The sequence below is a fragment of the Nothobranchius furzeri genome, chromosome 2, assembly GCF_043380555.1.
Source record: "Nothobranchius furzeri strain GRZ-AD chromosome 2, NfurGRZ-RIMD1, whole genome shotgun sequence".
Classification (NCBI taxonomy): Eukaryota; Metazoa; Chordata; class Actinopteri; order Cyprinodontiformes; family Nothobranchiidae; genus Nothobranchius; species Nothobranchius furzeri.
Genome location: NC_091742.1, coordinates 9,435,807 through 9,457,864, shown reverse-complemented (window position 1 = coordinate 9,457,864; position 22,058 = coordinate 9,435,807). Strand labels below are relative to the sequence as shown.

The 22,058-nt window shown below is 41.0% G+C and overlaps 2 protein-coding genes and 1 long non-coding RNA gene across 6 annotated transcripts in view; 1 reads left to right on the top strand and 2 right to left on the bottom strand.

The window, feature by feature from the left end:
* rngtt (RNA guanylyltransferase and 5'-phosphatase) overlaps window positions 1-15,191 on the bottom strand; it is a 116,774-nt gene extending 101,583 nt beyond the window's left edge. For both annotated transcript variants that reach the window (XM_015947531.3, XM_054748073.2), the window contains exons 1-8: window positions 14,929-15,191; window positions 12,994-13,103; window positions 12,822-12,925; window positions 12,640-12,728; window positions 11,217-11,292; window positions 7,792-8,044; window positions 2,966-3,075; window positions 1,005-1,106 (exon numbers count right to left, since the gene is read on the bottom strand). In XM_015947531.3, coding sequence (XP_015803017.3) covers window positions 1,005-1,106; window positions 2,966-3,075; window positions 7,792-8,044; window positions 11,217-11,292; window positions 12,640-12,728; window positions 12,822-12,925; window positions 12,994-13,103; window positions 14,929-14,992 — 908 coding nt within the window. In that variant the 5' untranslated portion in view covers window positions 14,993-15,191. The remainder of the gene's footprint in view (window positions 1-1,004; window positions 1,107-2,965; window positions 3,076-7,791; window positions 8,045-11,216; window positions 11,293-12,639; window positions 12,729-12,821; window positions 12,926-12,993; window positions 13,104-14,928) is intronic.
* On the top strand, window positions 4,340-4,952 carry LOC129165291 (uncharacterized). Its single transcript, XR_008564664.2, has 3 exons — window positions 4,340-4,429; window positions 4,614-4,707; window positions 4,828-4,952. It is a non-coding gene; the product is annotated as an uncharacterized lncRNA (long non-coding RNA).
* A 1,793-nt stretch (window positions 15,192-16,984) lies between the features above and the next one.
* The window catches only part of LOC107377727 (brain-enriched guanylate kinase-associated protein), a 46,940-nt gene continuing 41,866 nt past the window's right edge, over window positions 16,985-22,058 (bottom strand). For all 3 annotated transcript variants that reach the window (XM_070543776.1, XM_054748072.2, XM_070543775.1), the window contains 3 exons: window positions 21,606-21,690; window positions 19,388-19,469; window positions 16,985-17,544 (listed from right to left, as the gene is read on the bottom strand). In XM_070543776.1, coding sequence (XP_070399877.1) covers window positions 17,131-17,544; window positions 19,388-19,469; window positions 21,606-21,690 — 581 coding nt within the window. In that variant the 3' untranslated portion in view covers window positions 16,985-17,130. The remainder of the gene's footprint in view (window positions 17,545-19,387; window positions 19,470-21,605; window positions 21,691-22,058) is intronic.

Below are 22,058 nucleotides of genomic sequence, written 5' to 3'. Positions count from 1 at the left end.
ACTAAAGCCCCTTTCCCCCTCCACACAGCATTAGGGTTGAGACATAAAACAAAGCTTAAAAAAACAAAACAACAAAAACTAATTCCCAGCCAAACGTGTCAGGAAAGAACAAGTGCCCCCTCGCATTTGTTATCCCTTACGGACGAGAGAGTAGCCACAGCCAGTGTTCATGCATCAGTGGAGCTAATTAGCTATTCCACAGCGCACATCTCCATTGCTATACAATGTGCACCCTGCTTGATTAGCTCTACACAGTAATTAAAACCTAATCAGGAAGCACAAGTCATGTTAAAACTCTGTTCAGACCTCTCCTCACATACAAAGGTATTAATCACCAAGCTCAGTCATGTCTTACGGACACGCTAGAGTCATATATTACCTCAAAAGAACACTCAACTCTCATGAGAGCAGGCTTACTTGGGGTTTTGTATTTTTGAACCCTGGATGATATGCAGCGATTTTACCCATCAGGCTTATATTGGATGAAAAATGATCCCAAGTTGATTTTTAGGTGCTGGAATAGTTAGAATAAGGTGCAAAACTTTCTCTTTTACTAAAATGTAAAATTAGTGCAGCTCAGACGACCCGTCATTGAATTGATTTCTTCCCTTTTCTCTACCTTTGTAATTTTCTACAGGCATCTATGAATTTGGTGACTCAATCAACCTGCAGAGTGTTTTAGATAGTTGCTGCGCTCCGTGTCTAGCCTAGTGAACTAGAACAAATTCTTGCTTTGCAAAGGCACACGTATAGGATGGCTTGCCAGGCTACTCCATGTCTGGTTCTAGACGGGTTTTCTTTTGTTGATGTTGCTGAAGGCAGAATAAAAAGCTGAATCTTTAGAATTCCATCCATCAGACTGAAAGGTCCTGACCTTATTTACACTCCCACGAGTCAGTTAACACTAAATTCCAACGTGCACTTAAGATGTGAAATAAAACTCCTGTTGAGGAACCAAAACTCACCGAGTGTGCATTAGTTCTAATGTTAAGACATCGACCTACCGTGTACCATCGGCCTTCCAGCTGACTTTATAAGGATTCTGCTCGAGAAAACGAAGATTTTGTCTGTCCATGGACACGGGCTGCGCACCAGGAAATCCAGACCTGTGACAACAATGAAAAATTCTTACGCCATGATTGGAGAGCCCCTGAGCATGAAAGTGCAGGCCAGTTGAGGGCTTCTAGGGGGGCCCGTCACCCTTTCAGGGGAGCTGGGCTCCCCTTACCACCCCCCGTAATTCAAACCTTGATTAGAACATAACCATTGCTCTTGTTAGAAGTAGTGGTGAAATGGATCAAAAAACTCTGGTCTGATTGCGATTAAATGATAAAATGCTTGCCATAGACCACTCCCTGCACGTTCTGCTTTCACTCATTTCCTCACCTTTCTGATGAGCTGTTTATTTTTCTTTCCTCCTCTTTTACAGATTAGTCCCCACCAACATTTACAGGTCCCACCACATTTATGTAATCATTGTCCCGGGCCTTTTGCACGAGACGCCTCCCTCCCCGCTTTCACAGCGATCGCAGGTACGTGTGAGCGGCGCTGCGCCATCAGACGCATGTATCGTTGTTGTGTTTTACAGGGAAGCCAGGGATGCAGGTCGTTTTTCAAGCACCTCTCCTCCACCAGCCATGACCACCCGCTGTGCTTTTTTCGTCTGAATTGAACAGGTGGTGCCTCGGCCCTCCACGTGACCGTTCTGCGGATCGTGTGCGTGCCGAACCATAGAGAGAGATACGAGCAGATCACAGATCAATGATGATCCGTTGCACCCCTGGTTATAAGAATATATTTTGATAAAATGTGTTTAATTAAAATTACTTATAATTTAAGATGTGAGATTTATTCATAAGAACCTAAAAATGAAGAACCTGCAATTACAAAGAATTTGAATTTAGGAAGAATCTACTTGTTTTTTATTTCCCTCTGGGATCAATAACGCATTTCTGAATTGAACTGAATTGAACGGCACTTGGGTAAATGACCTGTGTTGTAAAGCGCCTTGGGTGGTTCTAGGACAATGGTGTTATATAAATAAAGGCCTTTTACCATTTTTTTTACTTAAAGAGCATGTCATCCCCAAATCAACATGTTTTTTCTGATAAACTATATAAATGCGTGTCTAATCATGCTGCAGACACGTGTAGTCAATAGTTTTGCACTTTAGTGCATTTTAGTTAAAATTTTAATTTTCTGCCTAAAACGGTCAGTGGTGTGCCGTTGTCAGGTAAAAACTCTGCACTTGATTTAAATCTGCCATCGCTATTGGCTGAGAGGTACCCTAGGACGTTAGCTGGTACCATATGATGTCACAATGTCGTTGTGAGCCTGTGTGTGTGTATTTGTTAGCGGCTCTGCCCTCTCGGTTTGCTAGGCAACAGCATTTGTTGCATTTTTCAAACAGGAAGTGGGAGTGGAGTAGTACTCTGGTAGGGGGCGACTCGCTCTTTAAACTTTAGAATTGTTCCAAGCACAGGGGAGATCCAGAGAAGGAAATAAGATGTCTGAAAAGTAAATAAATGAGCTCATAAAACACTTTAATTTGTAGAGAAGTATGGAAGACATCAAGTGATCAGTGCAGTAAAAACGAGAGCCACAAAGCAAGTTTTTCCCTGAAAAGCACGTTTTCTACATTGGAGAATTCAGATTTAAGAGCATCACCTAACAAAAGGCGTACGCAGAAGTAGGCGTGGCACGAACAATGGTGGTTACACTGCAGTACGGTTGACTCTTTGCTATTTCAGAGCAGGAAAAAGAAAGCTGTAGCAGCATTTTTTCCAAAACATTAAATTCTATTTCCGACTTTACCACCTGTCAGAAAGTGTGAAGATCTTTAAAAAGCGGGGGAGGGGAAATAGAGCTGAGACAGATGAGTCACCACAGCAAAGCACACCTACATACACATATACACGCAGTTTCCCAGAGGGGGGATGAGGAGGGCAATTAAGGAGCGCCTTACTTGTCCCACTCGGCCATCTCCTGACACATTCTCTGGATCTTTCCTAACTTGGGTTCGGAGGTGATCTGTGTGACCCCTTTCACTGTGATGCCTTCGAGAAACACTGCACCCTGGGAAGAAACAAACATAAACAAAGAGAAAAAGAAGGTTGGGTTTCAATCAGGTTCAAAGAAGTGTTACGATCCTCCTACACACAGCGATCCAAACAGTTGTTTCTTTGCTTCATGAATCCCCGTGTGCCGAGACAACAGGTTAAAACATGAAAAGTTATGTCTTTCTTTTAAACAGCCTACTTTAAAGAAATTCACACATTAATTATTTAAAGGATCTGCCTTATGAAGCCCGTTACTCTGCATTAACTCAACAGCAAACGTCTCTTTAGCCCTGAGCTCTGAATTCAGTGACACGTTCTCATCTCACTTATTCCTTTCGTGACATGACCTTGTCACTTCTGTGCTGAACAGATGAGACGTCAACTGCTCCCTACGGGACTGTCAATTTTGGTTCGAACAGACAAAGAAGAGGGAGGTTAACATGTCACTCATTAGTGCACGTTTTGAGTACAAGTAGTCGAGTTAGAACGTTAACAGCACTTCTGATCACCCTGGTCTGAAAACAACCAAAATATGATGCACATTAATTAGCAAGGCTACCGTTTAACCTCATTAATCTCAGACAGGGCCCACTTAGACCAGTATACTTTTTAATGAGGTCCGCCTAATTTGCATACAGGCTGTTTGCAGGATTTTAGAGCTGCTACATGCATTACAACCTAACACAGTATTAAAATCTAATGTGAGACTCGGAGTGGATGATATGGTGTGAACGTCTAGTCTCCTTTGGCTAAATAAAGCTTTGGCTCAATTATTTTGACCAGTTACATAGAGTGATGTGCCTGGAACGATACAGGCCACATGTCAATATACAGAGCTTAAAGTTGTGGTGCGCTCATTTATTCAGTACATTTGCAGTGGTCTCTAGTAGGAATGAACGCCTTGTAGTTGTACTCTTGGGGGGGGGGGGACTCCGGTGCACCAGTTTCAGGAACGAGATGTGAGCTGCATCAGCTTCAGACGGCAGGATTTGGAGTCTTATTTCCTAGATGCTTTCTCTGCCTGGAGGAGTTCTGCAGTGTGGTGGAGTTACTGATGCTAATGGTTAGCTTCTACTAGCCGAGACTGATATTCTAAGGCTGTGTCTCAATTCAGGGTCTGCATCCTAAATCGGCCGGATTCGTCGGCCGGTTACGTCACAGCGCCGCGACTCGGCCTGTCCCAATTCGAAGACTCCTTCAAATGCGGTCGACGAATGCGGCCTTCTTTTCGCCTGAATGAAGGATGGGTCCGGTGTATCCTTCAACAGGTAGCATTTCCCAAGATGCCTTGCGGGCCGGCCGGCAGAAAAACTTAAAAACAATGGCGGACAGTGAAGCGGGAGCTGTCGGAGAGGATTGCGCATATAAATGTCAGTATAAACTTGAAAACTGTTAGGTTAAGGACTTTTTGTGATACATGAACGTTATTTTAGTTAGAAATGTTACAGTAAAAGTGCTTGTATTGCGGTCTCGGCTCATATGTTCGGCCGCGCTCGGTGTCGTACTTCTCCCGCTACGTTTTCCCCCTGATTTTAATAGAAGTTTGTATTTTAGGAACAAAAGAGAAAACCAGGGAATTTATTAAGCTTAGGGCGGAGATGGACCACATGATCACCGGAGCAAAGTATTCGGCGGCTGTGGCATGGAGGTACAATAACATCTCATATTTTAAAAACTCGTTTGAGTTTATTTTTTCTGCGAAAACAAGAAAGGAATAACCCGTTGTCCTCTTTTCTCTTCCTGTTTCTTTTCTTACATGTTTGTTAAGACTATTCTGGAGAAAATGGGCATCCAGGGGAAGGTGCCAGCGATGACCAGCTTCTGGAGCTGATCAGGGAGGACATGAGGCTGCAGATGGAGGCAGAGCAGCAGAGGGCACAGGAGAGAAGGGAGAACTTTGACAACTTTTTACTTTGCTAGAAAAAAATGGTTAATAAAGATTAAACATGTACATATAAAAGAAATATCTAAATAAAATCAGTTCTGCATTAAACTCTTGAATTTTATTTTTGTTTACAAATGAGAATTGTTCAATATTACCGGGTATCCGCTGGGTCTTAAAGTCTTAAAAGGTGATAAATTGGTTTTGGTCAAATTAAGACCCTTAGAAAGTATTAAAAACTATTATCACATCTTTGCTCAGGCTCAGCTTGTCTAAAGTATTTTCTCTGAATTAGCTCTCCAACAGTCAAGGAAATGATTAACCCCCAGAGACCCACGGTTGTAATATTACAACATCAGATTTAAGTCTACAAGAATAAACCTTCCCCATTTTTTTTCTTTTTTAAAACTACATTTACATTGCTAATAGGTCCTATTGTTCAGTTCTGCAACACTATTGGCTGTTAAAATGTGTAAATAGGCCCGTTTATCTGGCCTCCTAGAACAACATGTGAAAGGTTAAAAAAAGATTTTGCAGTTGTTTTCTAAATTTGGGTTTCTGGGGGTTAAAAAGCTAAATAAAACGTCGAGCTCCATCGTTTAAAGTTCCTTCTCCCTTCTGCCCAGCGGTTCCACGGTTGCTAGGCGACGGAACGTTCGCGGAGGGAGTTCATGAAGGCTAGGCCTGTCCAAATTCACAGCCGTTAACATCCGGTCTACCCGGCCGACGGAGGACCCAGCCCACGTCGGCCGAGTGGGCTGGGTCCTTCGAAGGATGCAGACCCTGAATTGAGACACAGCCGTTGTTGATTCCTGGATGCTAAAACAACAGCCTTCGCCGTCGCAAGCCAAGATTGGATCTGTCAGTGTTTTTAAATCCTAAGGTTTTACCAGCTATTTTCTGTCAGAAGCTAATGCAGGAGATACCGTAAGCAGCTGGAATCAGCTTCCTCAATAGGGCGGCCATGTTTGGCCTTCAGTGAGAAGCTGAGGAATGTTAGAGCCGCTGCTCCTCCTGATCAAATGGAGTAATCAGAGATGGTTCGGGCGTCTGACCAGTAACCGGACTCTGGAGGTTTGCCAGACACAACGACTTTTTAACAAAAATAAAACTGATTGTTTTTGTGGAGCCGAGTAAAACTGACTGAAAATATATCAAATTAACTCAAAATAATTCTACTTTAATACTATTTACCTTTTATCAGCATTTTGCCTCTCATCCTAGAGGTTTCTTCAGTTCCCATACTTTGGTTGTGGTCAGAAACAAAAACACTGATCAGCAGAAGCTCCGGAGGGGGAGCGGGTTGTCCAGCAATCGGAAAGTTGCTGGTTCAATCCCGGCTCCGACCAAATAATGCTGCTGTTGTGTCCTTGGGCTAGACACTTAACCCTCCTCGCCTGCTGGTGGTGGTCAGAGGGGCCAGTGGTGCCAGTGTTCGAAGGTCTCGCCTTGGTCAGTGCGCCCCAGCGCAGCTGTGGCTACACTGTAGCTAATCACCACCACCAGCGTGTGAATGGATGAATGACTGATTGTGTTGTGAAGCACTTTGGGGGGTTGTTGAGCCCCAAGAAGGCGGTATACAAATACAAATTGACCATTTCCTTCTTTCTTGCTGGCTTTTGTCTAAACGAAGGTGATGTTATTGTTCATAGAGTTAAAATTCATGTTGAAGTTCAGATTATTTCATCAATAAGATGTGTGGTTAGCTCGCTCATTTAATACATGAAATGTTTTTGGATCCTGCCTCTTGAAAGAACCGTAATCGTGAACGGATAGTAACCGGAATCGAAACAAGGAACTGGAATCGGAATCGTTCAAATATCCATGAGTAAAGATTTGGTCCTTTTTTCAATAAACTAGGTTAATTTAAAGAGAAAATCCCAACAGTAACTTAAAATGGTCTTGTTTTGATAATAAATAATCGATAATTATTTTGGATAATTAAAAATCTCCAGTTTGTTTAACAGAATTAAAACCTTGCTGCATCATCCTACTGTGAACTGTTCATAATATTATAATAATTATGAATTGCTTAGCCTTACGTGACTTCCTTATGTAATTTACCATCAGCAGTATATTCTGGCTTCCTCTTAAATGCTTTGTTAGAACAGAGTGCAACAGACTGAGACCGGGATCTAATCTCAGATTAAAAATCTCTGAGCGAGAAAAGCTTTCAAACAAACTGTGACCATGCTCTGAAGACCTGACCTCCACGGTCCCACAGAGCTGCTGCAGAGGGAGCTTTAGATGACCACAAAAACAATCGCACACGCCATTAAAGCAGCATCCCAGTGGCTATAACTCCACAGCACAGCCAAACCGCCTCAGACTAGTCGAGACGAGCTTCTCAGCCAACAGACAGTAGTTCTTAATGAAAGCTGCAGACTGAAGAGCTGCTGCAGCGACGACGGCGCTCTCCTTCTGATCCGTCTGGTGCATCGCATTCTCGGCTATTAGATTTGCCTTGATTCAGCTCTTCAATAAGCTCTGTGTGCAATAAAAGTGACAAATGCAAGTTCTGTCCATGTGTTTTAAACAAATGTGTCACAGCGGCGAAAGTTATTTACTTTCTTCCGTTCCATCCGTCGATAACAGCTCGTTATCTCACTGGCTGGGCTTTAAATGTTCCAGGCTGGACTGAAACTAAACATGAGTAATGAATTAGACTGATTTTAACTTAATGAAAATTACAGCTGCAGTAAAGGAGCTGCGGTGGACTGGCTCTCTATCCAGGGTGTACCCCCCCCCCCCCCCCCCCCCCCCCCCCCGCGCGACCCTACGTAGACAAAGCAGGTTCAGACAATGGATGGATGCAGTAACAGAGTTTTTATTTGTGTTTTTGCTTCCTACCAGCTTTAGCTTCTCTTTCTTTCTTTTCCCAGGGGCCGACCCCGAGGAGCTGGGGCCAGACTCCTGACCGACCGTGTTACCGTCATCGTCCCCTTCGTCCTCGTCGCCGTCGTCAAAGCACCACTCGGGCAGTTCAGGTGCAGGGGGTGTGTCCTCCACATCACCATAGCGACAGAAAAGCTCTTTGAGGTAGTCCCCCTTATAGATCCCAGGGGCCCGTGCCTGGGCGAAAGCAGCTACAGCTGCCTCCACGCTGATAAGGAAAGGCAGAACAGAGAGGAACATTTACTGTAGACAAAAGAAATACTGACATCATATGTTTGGTGGTTTTAGCTGGGACATGCCTAATAATAATAAAAATTAACTAATCCAAATTAAATATAGAAATTTCTTCATTTCCTTTATGCTTTTATATTTTGCTGAAGGCTCTGGATCATTGTCGGTCAACACCTCACAATTAACTCTTTTATTTGACTCATTGGGAGTCAGGTATTTTCTTACGACTGCTCATCATTTTGAAGTTGTTTGAGAGTAAAATAAGATTTCCAATCTCAGTCATCCGCCAAGAAGGGCTTTAACATGCAGCTGAATCATAAAATCATATTAAAGTGTACGTTTGTGAATATTTTAATGGATCAAACCAGACGAGATTCTTTACCTTTTGTTTGAAACGGTCTGCTAGTGTGCTGTAAAATAATCCTGCATTAGCTATGCTCCTCATCACCTGTTTAGGTCTGACGGTGTCCCATCTGTTGCACCGATCTCCACCGCATCGACGACATTTCAACTATAATATCCTTTTGAAAATGAAATGTGCTTTCCTTACGGAAAATAAAAGCATGTTTGCCATGTGCCTGAGCCACGGCTGTTGTGGACAAGCTAATCCTGGAAGCCGTTAGGGAATTACTGCAACATAGTTAGGGCAATAATACTTACAGAAGATCATTTTACGGCAAAAAGCAAAAATGACAAAGCAGAAGGCTTTCCTAAAAAATAAATAAATAAAGATGTGTTCTCTCCGACTGAACGGCTTCACCACAAACTGAAGTCACCATCTGGTCGGTTCATCTGACTGGTTCATGCTGGACTGACAGACGACAGCAGACTCATCGTGTCAGCAGTCAACGTCTTCTCTCTTCCTTTAGCCAGCGGCTTCCAAACACGACCTTCTGTGCAGCCAAACATCTGGTGCATCAGGTTTGCCCCTGCTATTTCTCTAACGGATATCATTTTGTTTTTGCAGCCTGAGGACGGAGTGCTTCATCTGAACACAGCTCTTTAAACCACATGCTCTCTGTGAAAATGCTTCTACATGCAGATGACACGCTTAAACTTCAGGGACCAGATGCAGAAAACGAATCATTTCTACAGAATGGTGAAGACTTTAAAGGGGTCCTAGAACTCTAAACTACATTTACCTTGTTGTTGTTGAACATAGGCAGCTTGAGGTGTCTAAAGTAGCACACCAGAAAGTCTCTGACCAGCTTTACTACGCAAACTGACAATGGTGTAATGGCTGCTGAGAAACTGTTTGTTCGGAGAAAAGCTGGATTAGCATGTCGTCAGCATAGATACACACCCTTAAATCTGCACGCCCCAAACCCACTTCAGTGTCTGCAATATAGAAATGTTGGTGACAGTAACGCTCGCAGCCGTACGCTAGCCCCAGCTACTGCTAACGTCCTCGTTGGAAAAGAGGAAAACTACTAACTACTACTACGGCTCTGCCGGAAAATATACTAATGTTTTTTTGTAAAGAGGGAAAGTAAATATGATTTAAGAGGTGTATGTATGTTTGTTCTACAAAAAGCCAAAAATGGCATGAAAAGGAGATGTATCTCTGTAATGGGAGTAAAATTTTGGAATGAGGCTAAAATAGAATTAAAATTAGCAACTTCTCTTTCAGTTCTTAAAAAACTTATCAGTAAAAATATTTTTGAAGAGTATTAATTTGATGTTGATGGATGGATTTGCGTTTTAGTTTTATTTGGGTTGTTGGTTCATTGCGGGAAATTGAAAAATTGTTTTGTAAGTAGGTTAGGCAATTATATAAGCCCAAACCGATTCAGTCATGAGATACCAAATAGACACCACATACAAATGAATGCATATGTTAGTGAGAAATGGTATTTGTATCTATTTGTATGACAAGTTATTGTACACATTATCTTAAGATGACTGACTGAATAAATTGATCATTCATTCTTTCACTAAGAAGGTTGAAGCACACAAGTAATGTTCCAGGATGAATTGGGAATGTCTAGACTTTGAATGAATGCCAGACAGCTCCATAGCTTGCCTGTTGAATAGTCTGGATACATTACACAGCACAGAGTTTCTAGATTCAGGCATCATAGGCGTAAATCAGCTAATCAGCACGCGTCTCATTTAATAATGGTGCCCTGGCCTAGTGGGCACGGTGAACCAGTCATTGCCTTGTAAGGCTTTATAGGGCAAACGTTGTACCGATCTCTCGTTGTGAAGAGCGAGCTGGGCCAGAAGGAGAAGCTCTCAATTTACCGGTCGATCTACGCTCCTACCCTCTTCTATGGTCACGAGCTTTGGGTAACGACCAACAGAATGATATCACGGATACAAGCGGCCAAAATGAGTTTTCTATGCAGGGTGGCTGTATTGCTGAGGTGGCTCGGGCATCTGGTCAGGATGCCTCGTGTCTCGTCTGGCCAGGGAACGCCTTGGGATTCCCCCTGGAGGAGCTGGCCAAAGCGGCTGGGGAAAGGGAAGTCTGGGCTCCCTATCCATTTACAAAATGTAAACACATGTATCAAGACTCTGTGGGAGAGTTTGTTTTCAAATAAAGATGCCATTATTAGTAGCCTTCATCGAACCTTACTTAATGAAGACTTTAAGTGATTGTAATTCCAGCAACAGCCCAAAAATAACAAATGAATAATAAAAACAGGACGGCTGTTGACTGTTTAATAGCTGAATTATCTCACGCCACATTAATAGTGGATGACAGCTGAGAATAATCATTTCACAGGAAACAGTGGGAGGTGGGAGGGTCTGATTCTGCCTCCGTGTCTCCAGAGACTCGGTTTTCTCTCCCCAACCTCTTCCCGCCTTTTCTGCTCAGCTGCTGGAATTTTTTTTTTCATCTGTGATGAACCTGGTCACTTTTACTCCCCCCCCCCCCCCCCCCCCCCAGAGCCACTGCAGAGCTTTGTGTTGATTGGTACTGACAGATGAAACTCCTGCAGTAGGACACATACTGTAACCAGAGGATACTAAAAATAAGCGCAAGAATGGGTCGACTGACAGAGCTGAAAGAATAAAACCTGAGCTATGATGCAATCCACAGGAGACACCGTGTGTTGTACGGACTGAGTTATCAAGCGAGACGACTGTGAGGATTCGGTAAGTATCATCACATGTCAGCGTGATCACAGCGTGTCAGCCCTCACCTCCAGTCCATCTTCTCCACCAGGTAGGCACAGATCAGGAAGCCTGTTCGATTGAAGCCATGCGTGCAGTGAACACCTTGAGGTGACAGAAGAATACGTCACGTTGTTTAAAACATTCTACTGCTGATAGTAAATTAAACAACCTCATTCAGAAAGGATGTGCCTTTTTGTTCTCAAAGCAATACAGCATCATATCAGCGAGTTATCAATATCTTAACAGTTGTGTAGTCGGATAGAGCCAGTTTTATTCAATATGAGCTCCACATCAATAGCATCTTTGAGACGAGGCCATGTACTGAGCCGGGGCATGAATCCCCTCATGGGGGGCTTGTCTTTATACCGACATCAAAAATCTGTCTGAAACCAGCTGTTATGTGCACAGGGGGACCCAGAGATTGATGAAACGTTCAGAGAGGTAACAATAAGGGCACAAGGAACGACTGGGGGGGGGGGGGTGCTGATCTCTTTAAAGGTGCAACGCAGCAAGAGATTCTCAAATAAAAGCTTTCATGAGGACTGAAGAGCTCAGGGTTCATTCTGATCTAATAAACATCTTCCCAAACATGTGATCTCCAGCAAGTGCAAAGGAGAATTGAATGAATACACTCGGCTCACACACGTGTCTGGGTTAGGACTGGCAACATGGATGCTGACTAAATTAACCAAACCTGGGGAATCGTGTTTGGATGCGTGTCCTGCAAAGATAACAAACCTGCTAGCTAGCGCCAGGGCGCTGTTGAGCTCACATTCAGATGCTCTGCTCCAAAAGCTCAGACTTATTTGATACATAAAACAGGCTGGGTGTAAGAGAGCCCCCTGCTGCCACTGAGGTGAAACTGCAACACTGGTTTGAACTTACTGGACAAGAACAGCCCTGATGGCTTTAATATAAAAACATCTAACTTGTTCTTAAATACCATCTACTGAAAATAAAGCTATTATTGTCTTTATAGCTTGTGTTCCTTAATTAAAACAAGTTTCTAACGAAATTTATAAATTATTAATCATTAAAAATGAAAGGCTGATCCAAGTAGGCATGTAAAACACACACGCACACCTCCCATAACAGTAAACAAACAGCCCACACACTGATTTATTTAGCTAAGCTAATTATTTAGGCACATAATGATGCTTCTTCTCCCTTAAATCACCTACACAGACTCATCAGTGTTTCTAATGTGAAACTCCCACACTTTTAAAATCTCAAGACTGACGGACTGCAAACTTTAAAACTCCACCTCCTCATTCTGGGATGCTGTTTAATCCTTTTCTTGACTGTGTGCAAAAGATGTTTTAAAAGATGGGAAGAATTTTGTAAAAAATGTTAAAAATGCACTTAAATTAGCCATTTTGAATATTTGGGGCAATGCTGCCCTCTGTTGGCCACAAAGAGTAATAGCATCGGCTATGAGCCAGTACTCACCTATGATATCTGTGGGATTCTTCTCTATGAATTGCTCACAGAGCCTCATGAAATTAGCAGCTGTCTCTGTTGAAGGACACTCCCCATGGCTTTAAACATGCAGAAAGACACGGATCAATGCAGAACAACAGTGAAGCTGGAGAATAAATGTTCACTTAGTGAGCTAAACAACCAGCTCGTACCCTTTACACTGAAGCTTCACATAAGCGATCCCTTCTTTTTCGATGTCATTGCGGTCATAAAAGCGGGTGGTGTTGGTCAAATCCACAAGCAAACCCATTTTCACCTAAAAAATAAAGAAATAAACAGAGTGAAATAAAACATAGTAAGTCGAGCACCCGCTGAGTTACTTACATTGAGACTTTTTAAATAGTTGGACAGCATGCTCGGATGAAACCTGTTCTCCTCTGCCACTTGCTCGTCGTATCTGGGACCCAACATTGTTTTCATAGGAAGGAATTTACCTGAAAAAATAAAAAAATACAATCAGCTTTTTTTTTGTGTGGCTTTATGATTTCTTATTAGTAAATTAAGCAAGTTAGCTGACTCTGTGGTGCAATGGTAGTGTGTCTGACTCCAGATCAGAAGGTTGTGTGTTCAAATCAAATCAGGGTCAAAGACTTCTACTTAAACCTTCAAGCTTACGTAACCATCATCAGTATTTTATACCAGCTCAGTGGCCTAGTGGTAGAGTGTCCGCCTTGAGACTGGGAGATCAGGGTTTGATTCCTGGTCGGGTCATACCAAAGACTTTGAAAAAAATGGGACCCAATGCCTCCCTGCTTGACACTCAGCATTAAGGGGGTTGGATTGGGGGGTTAAACCACCAAATGGTTCCCGAGCGCGGCTGTGTCTGCAGCTCACCGCTCCCCCAGGGGATGGGTCAAATGCGGAGAACAAATTTCGCACACACATCAGTGTGTGTGACAACTAATGTGGGACTTTAACTTTAAGTTGATAATAAATGTAATCTTTCAGATTTGATACGAATCACTGGACAAACACACTGTGTTTCAGTTCCTAATAAAATAATTATTTGTGTTTCCTGTTACACAGCTGTTTAAAACAGGAATTTGTGTAAAAATAAACTTACTCTTACTTATGGAAAATACTTAAATTAATGCTTCTGGCTGCAGAAAAACCAAGAGTGCAAATAGTCTTCTGCGTGACTCGGTTTAAATGGAAGTGGATTGTTTTGTTGCTGTCATAGAAATAATCTGTTCCCACATGTGTGTTCCACTAATCATCAAAAGTGTTCGTTCGTGCTCAGCCGGGTGTTTTAACCTCCTTCACATGTTTTAGCTGTCTAAATCTTTATTAAAGCAAGACTAGTAGGGACCAACAAGGAACTTAAGAACTGCCTTTACAGGGAAAAAACTAACGGTCATTAAATGTCTAAACAAACATCCTTTTGATTGATTCATTTCAAAATAGTTTTATTTTGATGATAACAGTTCCCAAACAGCAATAAACTGTTTAAGATTAGTTTAAGAAAGTTATTGCTCAAGTGTCAATCTTTTTAAATTAGATTTTTTCCCCCTCACAGATAATAAAATATTTAATCTTGACTTCATGCCATGCATTATTTCCACAACTAGAAGACTACAGGAAACTGTTGCAATAAAAGTTGTGCAACTATATCTGTACCGATGCATTATTTAGAAATCCAGCATAATTTTAAAGGAGTCAGACAATGGCTGCAGACACAACGCAGAATCAAGCGCGCACCATGTGGAGCCCCAGTTTGTTTTGACACGTGGTGCTAAAAATAAGTCTACTTAATATGGCGATCGACATCAGCTGCCGTGTGAAATTCAGCATCGAAGGCATCAAAAATGCTCTTGATGATCATCCCGTTAAGTCGCTGGTGTCGCTGAGCTCTTTGTCGCACCAGACTCCATTTAAACATATGGCAAATTTTGATCATCCTATTAATAAATCAATAAAATAAAAAGGCAAGGGTTAAAAATCTGAGGTTAATAAAGCTGTTTGTATAATTTACTACTGTCGGGTAAAAAATAAGCAAAAAATAATGCTCTTTTTAAAATATGGTTACTTTCTACTAACCTGATCACTTGTATTTACATTTTTAGGAACATCTACGGTGGTGCAATTTCTACCAGACTTAAGAAATTACACAGCAGTTAATTTATTAATTAATAATAAATAAAGTTCTAATTTCGGAAATAATGAGAAACACAGCCAAGACGTTGTGAAACATATACGAGTCATTTCCCTCCACACAGCAACAACATTAAATAATCAGCGAAAAAGTGATCTTTCACTCACCTGCCACAGGCTGACCTCTCCTGGGACAGTTGCGCCACCGTGGAGGGGGTCCATTGTGCGACATGATAGCAAAAGGCTGGTATTAAAGACTAAATTTGTGTCCAGCTGGTCCCCGGCTAAGTGCGTCTCAGGTCTCGGGTAACCGTTCACCCAAACGCCGAGGATTCGAGGCCCTTGTCAGATAATTCAGGAGGATAATCCCACAAATTCAAGCCCGACCAGCATTCTGACGGGCGGGGAGGGGTTTCTATAAAATTTATAATTTTATTATTACCACTAGCCACCAAAATAAAATTTAAAAAGCTGTAAATTTCAGGTTTGTTTAATCCTCATTAGCAAGAGGCTGGATACAGGTCTGTGAATTAAGCTAGCTAGCTTCACAATTCTTCTTCGTGTTAAAACCCCTACTTTAGAGCGTTTGCTTAATCACACTGCCACCTGCTGGCCGACAAAAGACATGACCCCTGAGACCCCGAAATTACGTCATGATTTAATTTAGATAGAAAAAATAAGAATCAATAAATTATGTTTTGAAAGGTGCTATATAAATAAAGCTTACTAGTGCATCTCTGCAGGCTTTGAAGCAGATGAGAGATGAGGAAAGTGTGATATTAACCAGCACACCTGCACCAGCTGCTAAAAGACAAAGAAAAACAAGCTCACTGCTAACAGGTAGTGTTGTAATGTCCACTGTGGGCCACGCAGAAGACTCCACAACTCCTAGCCAGGCTCTGAAGAGAGCTCTTCAACATTTTGGACATAGACATTGTAGAGACAAGATTCTCCAAAAGCAATCTCCATCTCAGGAAAGCAGTTAACTGCCTTCAACCTCAGTCTCCCTCTCTTCTGGATCCTGACATGTTAAGTCCTCTGCAGAAAATGACAGGAAGTGCCAGTGACAAACTTTCCAATGAGATTCTTGTTGCAAAAATAATGTTGGAGAAAGAATTCAAAAAGACTGATGATGATAACAGTATAGTTTGTAGACCTCTCCACCGTTTGCAGACATCTACACGGGTATAAGAATGCATTTCCTCAGCTCCATCGCATGTATGTGACCTCCCTTGTGATTGGAATATCAGCAGCATCATGTGAGAGCGCTTTCTCCACTTTGTCTCGTGTTCTTACCCCGTTTCGCCGTACCAAGCTAGATGAGAGAAAAAGAAATGTAGACATTCTGGCTCACGAGAAGGCCATAACAACAGGCCTCGATATGGATGGATTTGTTAGGACTTTTGAACAGAAAAGCAGATGGCTGATGATGTAATGACTGATAAAAGCTATAAAGAAATAAAAACAACAAAAATTCTAAATATATATATATATATATATATATATATATATATATATGTGTGTGTGTGTGTGTGTGTGTGTGTGTGTGTGTGTGTGTGTGTGTGTGTAAAATAAAAAATGTAAGGATAGACAGATAAGATAAATAAAATAGATGAAAGCCATAAAAAAGATAAAAACATTTGAAAACTAAAAGATAGATAGATGATAGATAGATAGATAGATAGATAGATAGATAGATAGATGATAGATAGACATTTATTATTATGTAATAAAAAATGACATTAAATGAATAACAACATATGTGAATGCCACTGAGTCATCAGCGTTACATTTTCACTGATAAGCACGCGTGGAGGTAACACCCTCCAACATACTCAACCCACAAACTGGCTGCTATAGAGATAAAACGTTTTTGTAATGCACTTTAATAGTCATCAGACCAATTCAAATCACAACAAAGATATCTCCATAAATACATTATATTACATGCACGACATGCATTTGAACACCAATTACAGTAAAACTTAACGGAAATGTTTATGGTATTATTAAAGTCCTTGTGAAAATTTCAGTCAATAATATGTTATTTAATGTTTCTTTGAGTCTATTTCCAACCACTTTTGAAGCATTTGCATGCAAGATGTGCTACATTATGGTAAAAAAAACTAATTTAATAATTTATATCCGTATAAAGAATGAAAAAATAAGAACATGATATATTAACACACATGGTTAAATTCCAGCACCTTGTAAAAGACTAAACATCAGTAAAGAAAGTATAATTAAAGACTTTTAGATGTTTGAATCTTCATTATAAAAGTCAGACAGTCTGCCTGCTGCCATAGAAACGTCTGATGTTTTGGAGCCGGATGACTCATCTTGCCCGGAGTTTGTTTCTGTGTTTTTATTTTACAACTCTAATCTAACGTTGCCCTCTTCAAACATGTTCAGACTGACATACACACTCTTTGGTGTCAGCTTATCGTGCCGTTTGCCTGAATCACAATGATACAGATCTTCAGTTCTAGATAGAAAAGTTTCTGCTGAACTCTGACTTCTGTACGGGTTCATCGAGCTCCCTGAGGAGAGGATTGAAACAGATCCTTCAGGAGAAGACAGGAGCTGTGTGTCTGTTTGTGCAGATGACCAGTCATCCCGAGCGTCCAAGGGGAACGAAGTGCAAGGATCGCTGCACTCCGCTACTGTGTCGCTGACTTTGTCACAGATTTGAGCCAGTGAGGGGTCTCTCTGGGTTTCCTCTGTCCGGACTGGGTCAAAGATGTTTTCGGATTGATTACTGAATGGATGGAAGAACCACGATTTCTGCAACAGGAGAGGAAATAAACCAAAACAAAGATTTCAAGAAGCAATGTGCATCAAATCCTACAGAATACCATGTCCATCCACATGCTTTTGCATGCAACCTTAAAGAAATCATTTGGTCATTTTGAAACTTGTTTTTGTATAAAATTTATAATTATTTAACATCAAATCCATTGTAGATAGTGTCCTAAACAAGAAAGTTTGTATCTATAGGGACTGATGAGCTAACGGCTAGTCTCAGCATAGTTAAAGTAACTACAGATAAACTTTAAGCTAGAGCTTTAACGTTGATCTTAGTGATGGTTGTGCTAGAAACTTGACCAGTTTCATTCATGACACCACTCTGCTGCCCTCTGCTGTCCACATACTGCACTAGATAGTTTTATGGAGCGGGTAGTTGTCCTAGGGGGCGCTCTAAACCTGCTTTACGGCTGTTAGCTGTAATGCTAGTGGTTAGCATTTTCAGTTCACTAATTGTCAATAAAAAGCACAAGAAGAAGAAAAAGAAGTTTAGCTTTTTCTGTTGGCATCATGGCAGAGCCAAGTAAGAGAGTAGTGTTTTTGGAGGCAAAGAGCTAAAACCAGAGCAAACATCGGCGCGGCTTACTCTAGTTTGATGGAGCCAAGGAGGATAAAATAACCACGGACTGAATGTTACCTGGCTTTTCTTTAATTAATAATATTTTTGCCCAACAGCATGGATCTTTTCACTTTGTGGTTTATTTTAGTTTTAGCTGACTCGCGTTAGTGTTAGCGCTAGCTACAGCAGGGTTGTTTATGACAAAAACTTTCAACCAGTAGGCAGAGGAGCGGGAAACTGCTCTGTGTTACTTTAAACCCAAAGTTAAATATTCCTTTAAAGACTTCTTTAGCCAAATTATAAATACAAAATTACACAATTATAAAGTCAAATATCTTGTTTAATGAACAAAACGTAAACTTAGAAATCCACAGTTCAACGGCTTTCGAAACACCTTTGTCAAAAACAAAACTAAAAATAAACAAAAACAGTAGAGACCTTATAAGTCTTACATTAGCATTAAAGAGTTATATTTAGCATTTTATACTGTTGCATCACTTCTTTGAGGTTTGTGGGCAAATATTGAGGGTTATCTAAATGTCGATCTGCAAGTCAAAGTTTTGTGGCCCTGTTCTTTGTAATAAATACTCATTTGCAAATTGTCTGGACTTGTCCAAACTGGTATTTTTTATAGTGATTTCACAAATAATAATAATATGTATCTTGTTATAAATCAAAATAAGCCAAATTTAAGTTTATTTTGTAGAAAAAAGGAGTATCTATAAATCAAATGTGGGAGGTTTTTCAAAGACAAAAAACCCATAAAAGTCTTTTTATTTTTGCAGGAGGGCTAAAGGCTTTGATGCAAGTTCTGAAAGTAGTTATACGTGCAGCTCTGCAGCTCAAATAGGCTATAGATTGAGCAATAGGATCTGGGATTGAGACGTCACCTGTCAGTTCGACGGAGGCGGGATCAAAAGTTGTAATTTCAGGGACGAGTTTGATCAGTGCAGATTTCTTTTATAGATGAAAAATTTCTCAATGAGTCTGCAGACGTACATTTCTCATGTTTACTGCCATGGGGGAAACATTGATTTACTGGTACAAACGCCGGAATCTATCATTTACAGGCTTAACGTCTTAATGAGGTTCTATAGGAAATCTCAGGTTTTGGTGCTCACGCGTACCGGCTGCTCATTACCTCCTTCATCTAGTATAACTTTAAATAAACATGTAACATTATGTTGTTTTATGATGATCGCGATGAGAAAGCAACAGGCAATAATTACATAATGAAATAATGATTTAAACAAACAAATTCACCTTGTGATGACTTTGAGACAGCCACTTTGCCACAGAACTGAGGCCTGGATTTGGAATAGGCTTTTCACTAAATTTCTTCCACCTAAAAGTCAAATTAAAAGTGATCAAATTAATTTATTTTTAAGTTTTGTGGACACAAACAACATTTAATGAAATAAAACATGTTTTAATTATGCTGATGACAGCAACCAGACTTTTTAAAAAGACATTTTCCTTTTCAAATAAGCTTTCTCAGCTTTCATTGAGAGCTTCATTAAAGGTGCATTATGTAGAAATGAAGTTAAAATGTGGTTACTGCAACCGCTTTAAACAACTCTGGAGCTTTTTGCCGGCCGTCGTCAAATTACAAAAGTTGGCGCTGCAGCATTAGCTCGCAGGAGACACGGCACCCCACACTCACTGATGATCAACAGTTGTTACGTCCCTCCTTCCTTTGTTTTGAAAGGAGAAAAACTGACAATTGCTGCAGCCAGCTGGATATGAAGTTTCATTTGTTCCTCCCACACTGACTGAAATGTTTGACTCAGGATTTTCTCACTATATTCTTACATACTGCACCTTTAAAGGAGTAGCTCACTTGTTCAATCAATGCATTTGCAGTAGCCTCTAACAGGAATGAATGCCTTGTAAGTCATACTCAGCCGTACTATTTTCTGTCACGTTGAGAGCAGGAGGTTTGGACCCAAAATGCAGAAATCCAGACTACTCAGGCAGGAGCGGTTGAAAAAGTAAAATCCTTTATTTAGGAAGATAACCAAAATAATCCAAAGGGAAGGAGGCCAAAACCTAATAACTAAACCAAAAACTCACTTACTGAGCAGAGACCTAGAGAACAGTCGTGAGGGACAAAACAACGCTGACATAAGACAATGGACCGACAAACACTGAAGGACAAGACAGGGTTTTTAAACACAGAGGGAGGTGATCAGGGGAACAGGCGGCAGGTGTGAGTAGTGAGAGCTGGAGAGAAGGCAGGTGCGTACAATAATCTAAATGGTGGAAAGAAACAAGCAGGAGGGCAGATAAACCTATAAAACACGGATAACTAAACTAAAAGACTGAGGGCAAATATAAACAACTAATAACTAGAGGGATGAGGAGAACTAATATAAAATCAAGTGGGGACTAACAGGGAGTGATTAGGAGGACACCAGAGGGAAGGCTAGAGAGAGCTGAGGACAACCTGGTGGAACCAATTAACTAAATGGGAATAAAAGAGCTTGGCAGGGGAACAGGAGGGGGCTGGGGAACAAAAGGAGACAGAACATGACAATTTTCTATCAGAAGCTAATACAGGAGATAGGTGTAGGAGACTATTTTCATGTTCAGCCTGCATGAAAAACACAAAGTGACTGATTATAAATCAGAAATAATCATTAAAAATCTGTTGTCAGTGTTCCACACCTTCGAAAGATGTTTCTCTTTTCAAACAAGGAGCTTTCTCACCTTTTATTGAGTTAACTGCAGATTTTTTTTCATATTTGTTTATTTTTATGAGAGCTAGTCCTTAAAGCTCGACTTATTTAAAAGCCCCCAATAGCTCCTCAAATGAACAAAACTATTTTTAAAACAGTGAGTAAAATAAATGAATTGTTTATATTGTCTATTGAACCAAAATGGTTACCAGTAAACTACAGAATCAATTTTAAAGTGCTTCTACTAGTTTATAAATCACTCAACGGCATGGGCTAAAATACACATCGACTCTCCTTCAGGCGTATACGCCCAGCGGGGCTCTGAGATCCTTAGGAAACAGTCAGCTGGTGGAACCTCGGGTCAGAACCAAACTGGGTGACGCTGCGTTTAGCTACTATGCAGCACAGCTGGAATCAGCTTCCTTATGATCTCAAAGTCCATAACTCTAGAAACTTTTAAATCAAAATTGAAAACCTTAATGTTTCCATCATCCTTCGAATGACGGTTCTCATGCTGTATCGTGCTGTATTTTCGGTCACATTGATTTTAATGTTCTTGCTTTTCTCGCTAATGGAAAGCTCCCTGAATTGCCTCTGTGTATGAAACGTGCGTTATAAATAAAGCTGCCTTGCCAAATATGGAACAGAGTGCCAGAGAAATTGTTTGAGCGTGCCGTCTCTCCCCAACCTTTCTTTTGAGAAAGCTCCTTAGATACGAAATGTAACGTGCTTGGTTGCCTTTATTCTGATGATTTTTTAAATCCATTTCTCATCCTCAAGGATAACTAAAGACTGATACTTACTGAATGATGCAGCATAACCCAAAAAACAGCAAAAGCAACAAGAGGATGCTTCCTGAGACACTGAGAACCAACAAGAGCCTGGGATCTGTAGAAGGAATATGCAAGCTGTCACATAAACAACATTTATCACATCCATTACGGTGAAGTGATAAGTTACGGGGGCGGCCATTGAGTGGTCAGGTTCATCGTGATGCTCCAAAATAAATCAGCTGGATGTCAAAAAAGTTTGAAACAACTGTTTCTTCTTCTACAAGATTTTAGATTGCAGACCATGCAGAGATTTTAATGCACAACGAAAAGTTAGAAATAACAAAGACAAACTAACAAAACACGGCCTCTTTGAAGAAAATCCCAATATGGCTGCAGCGAAGCAGCAGCTGCATGCACCTCATTAGCTCTGACATGCTGAAACAGGCACGTAAACCCGTAAAAATGGTGATGAGTCACTTTTGC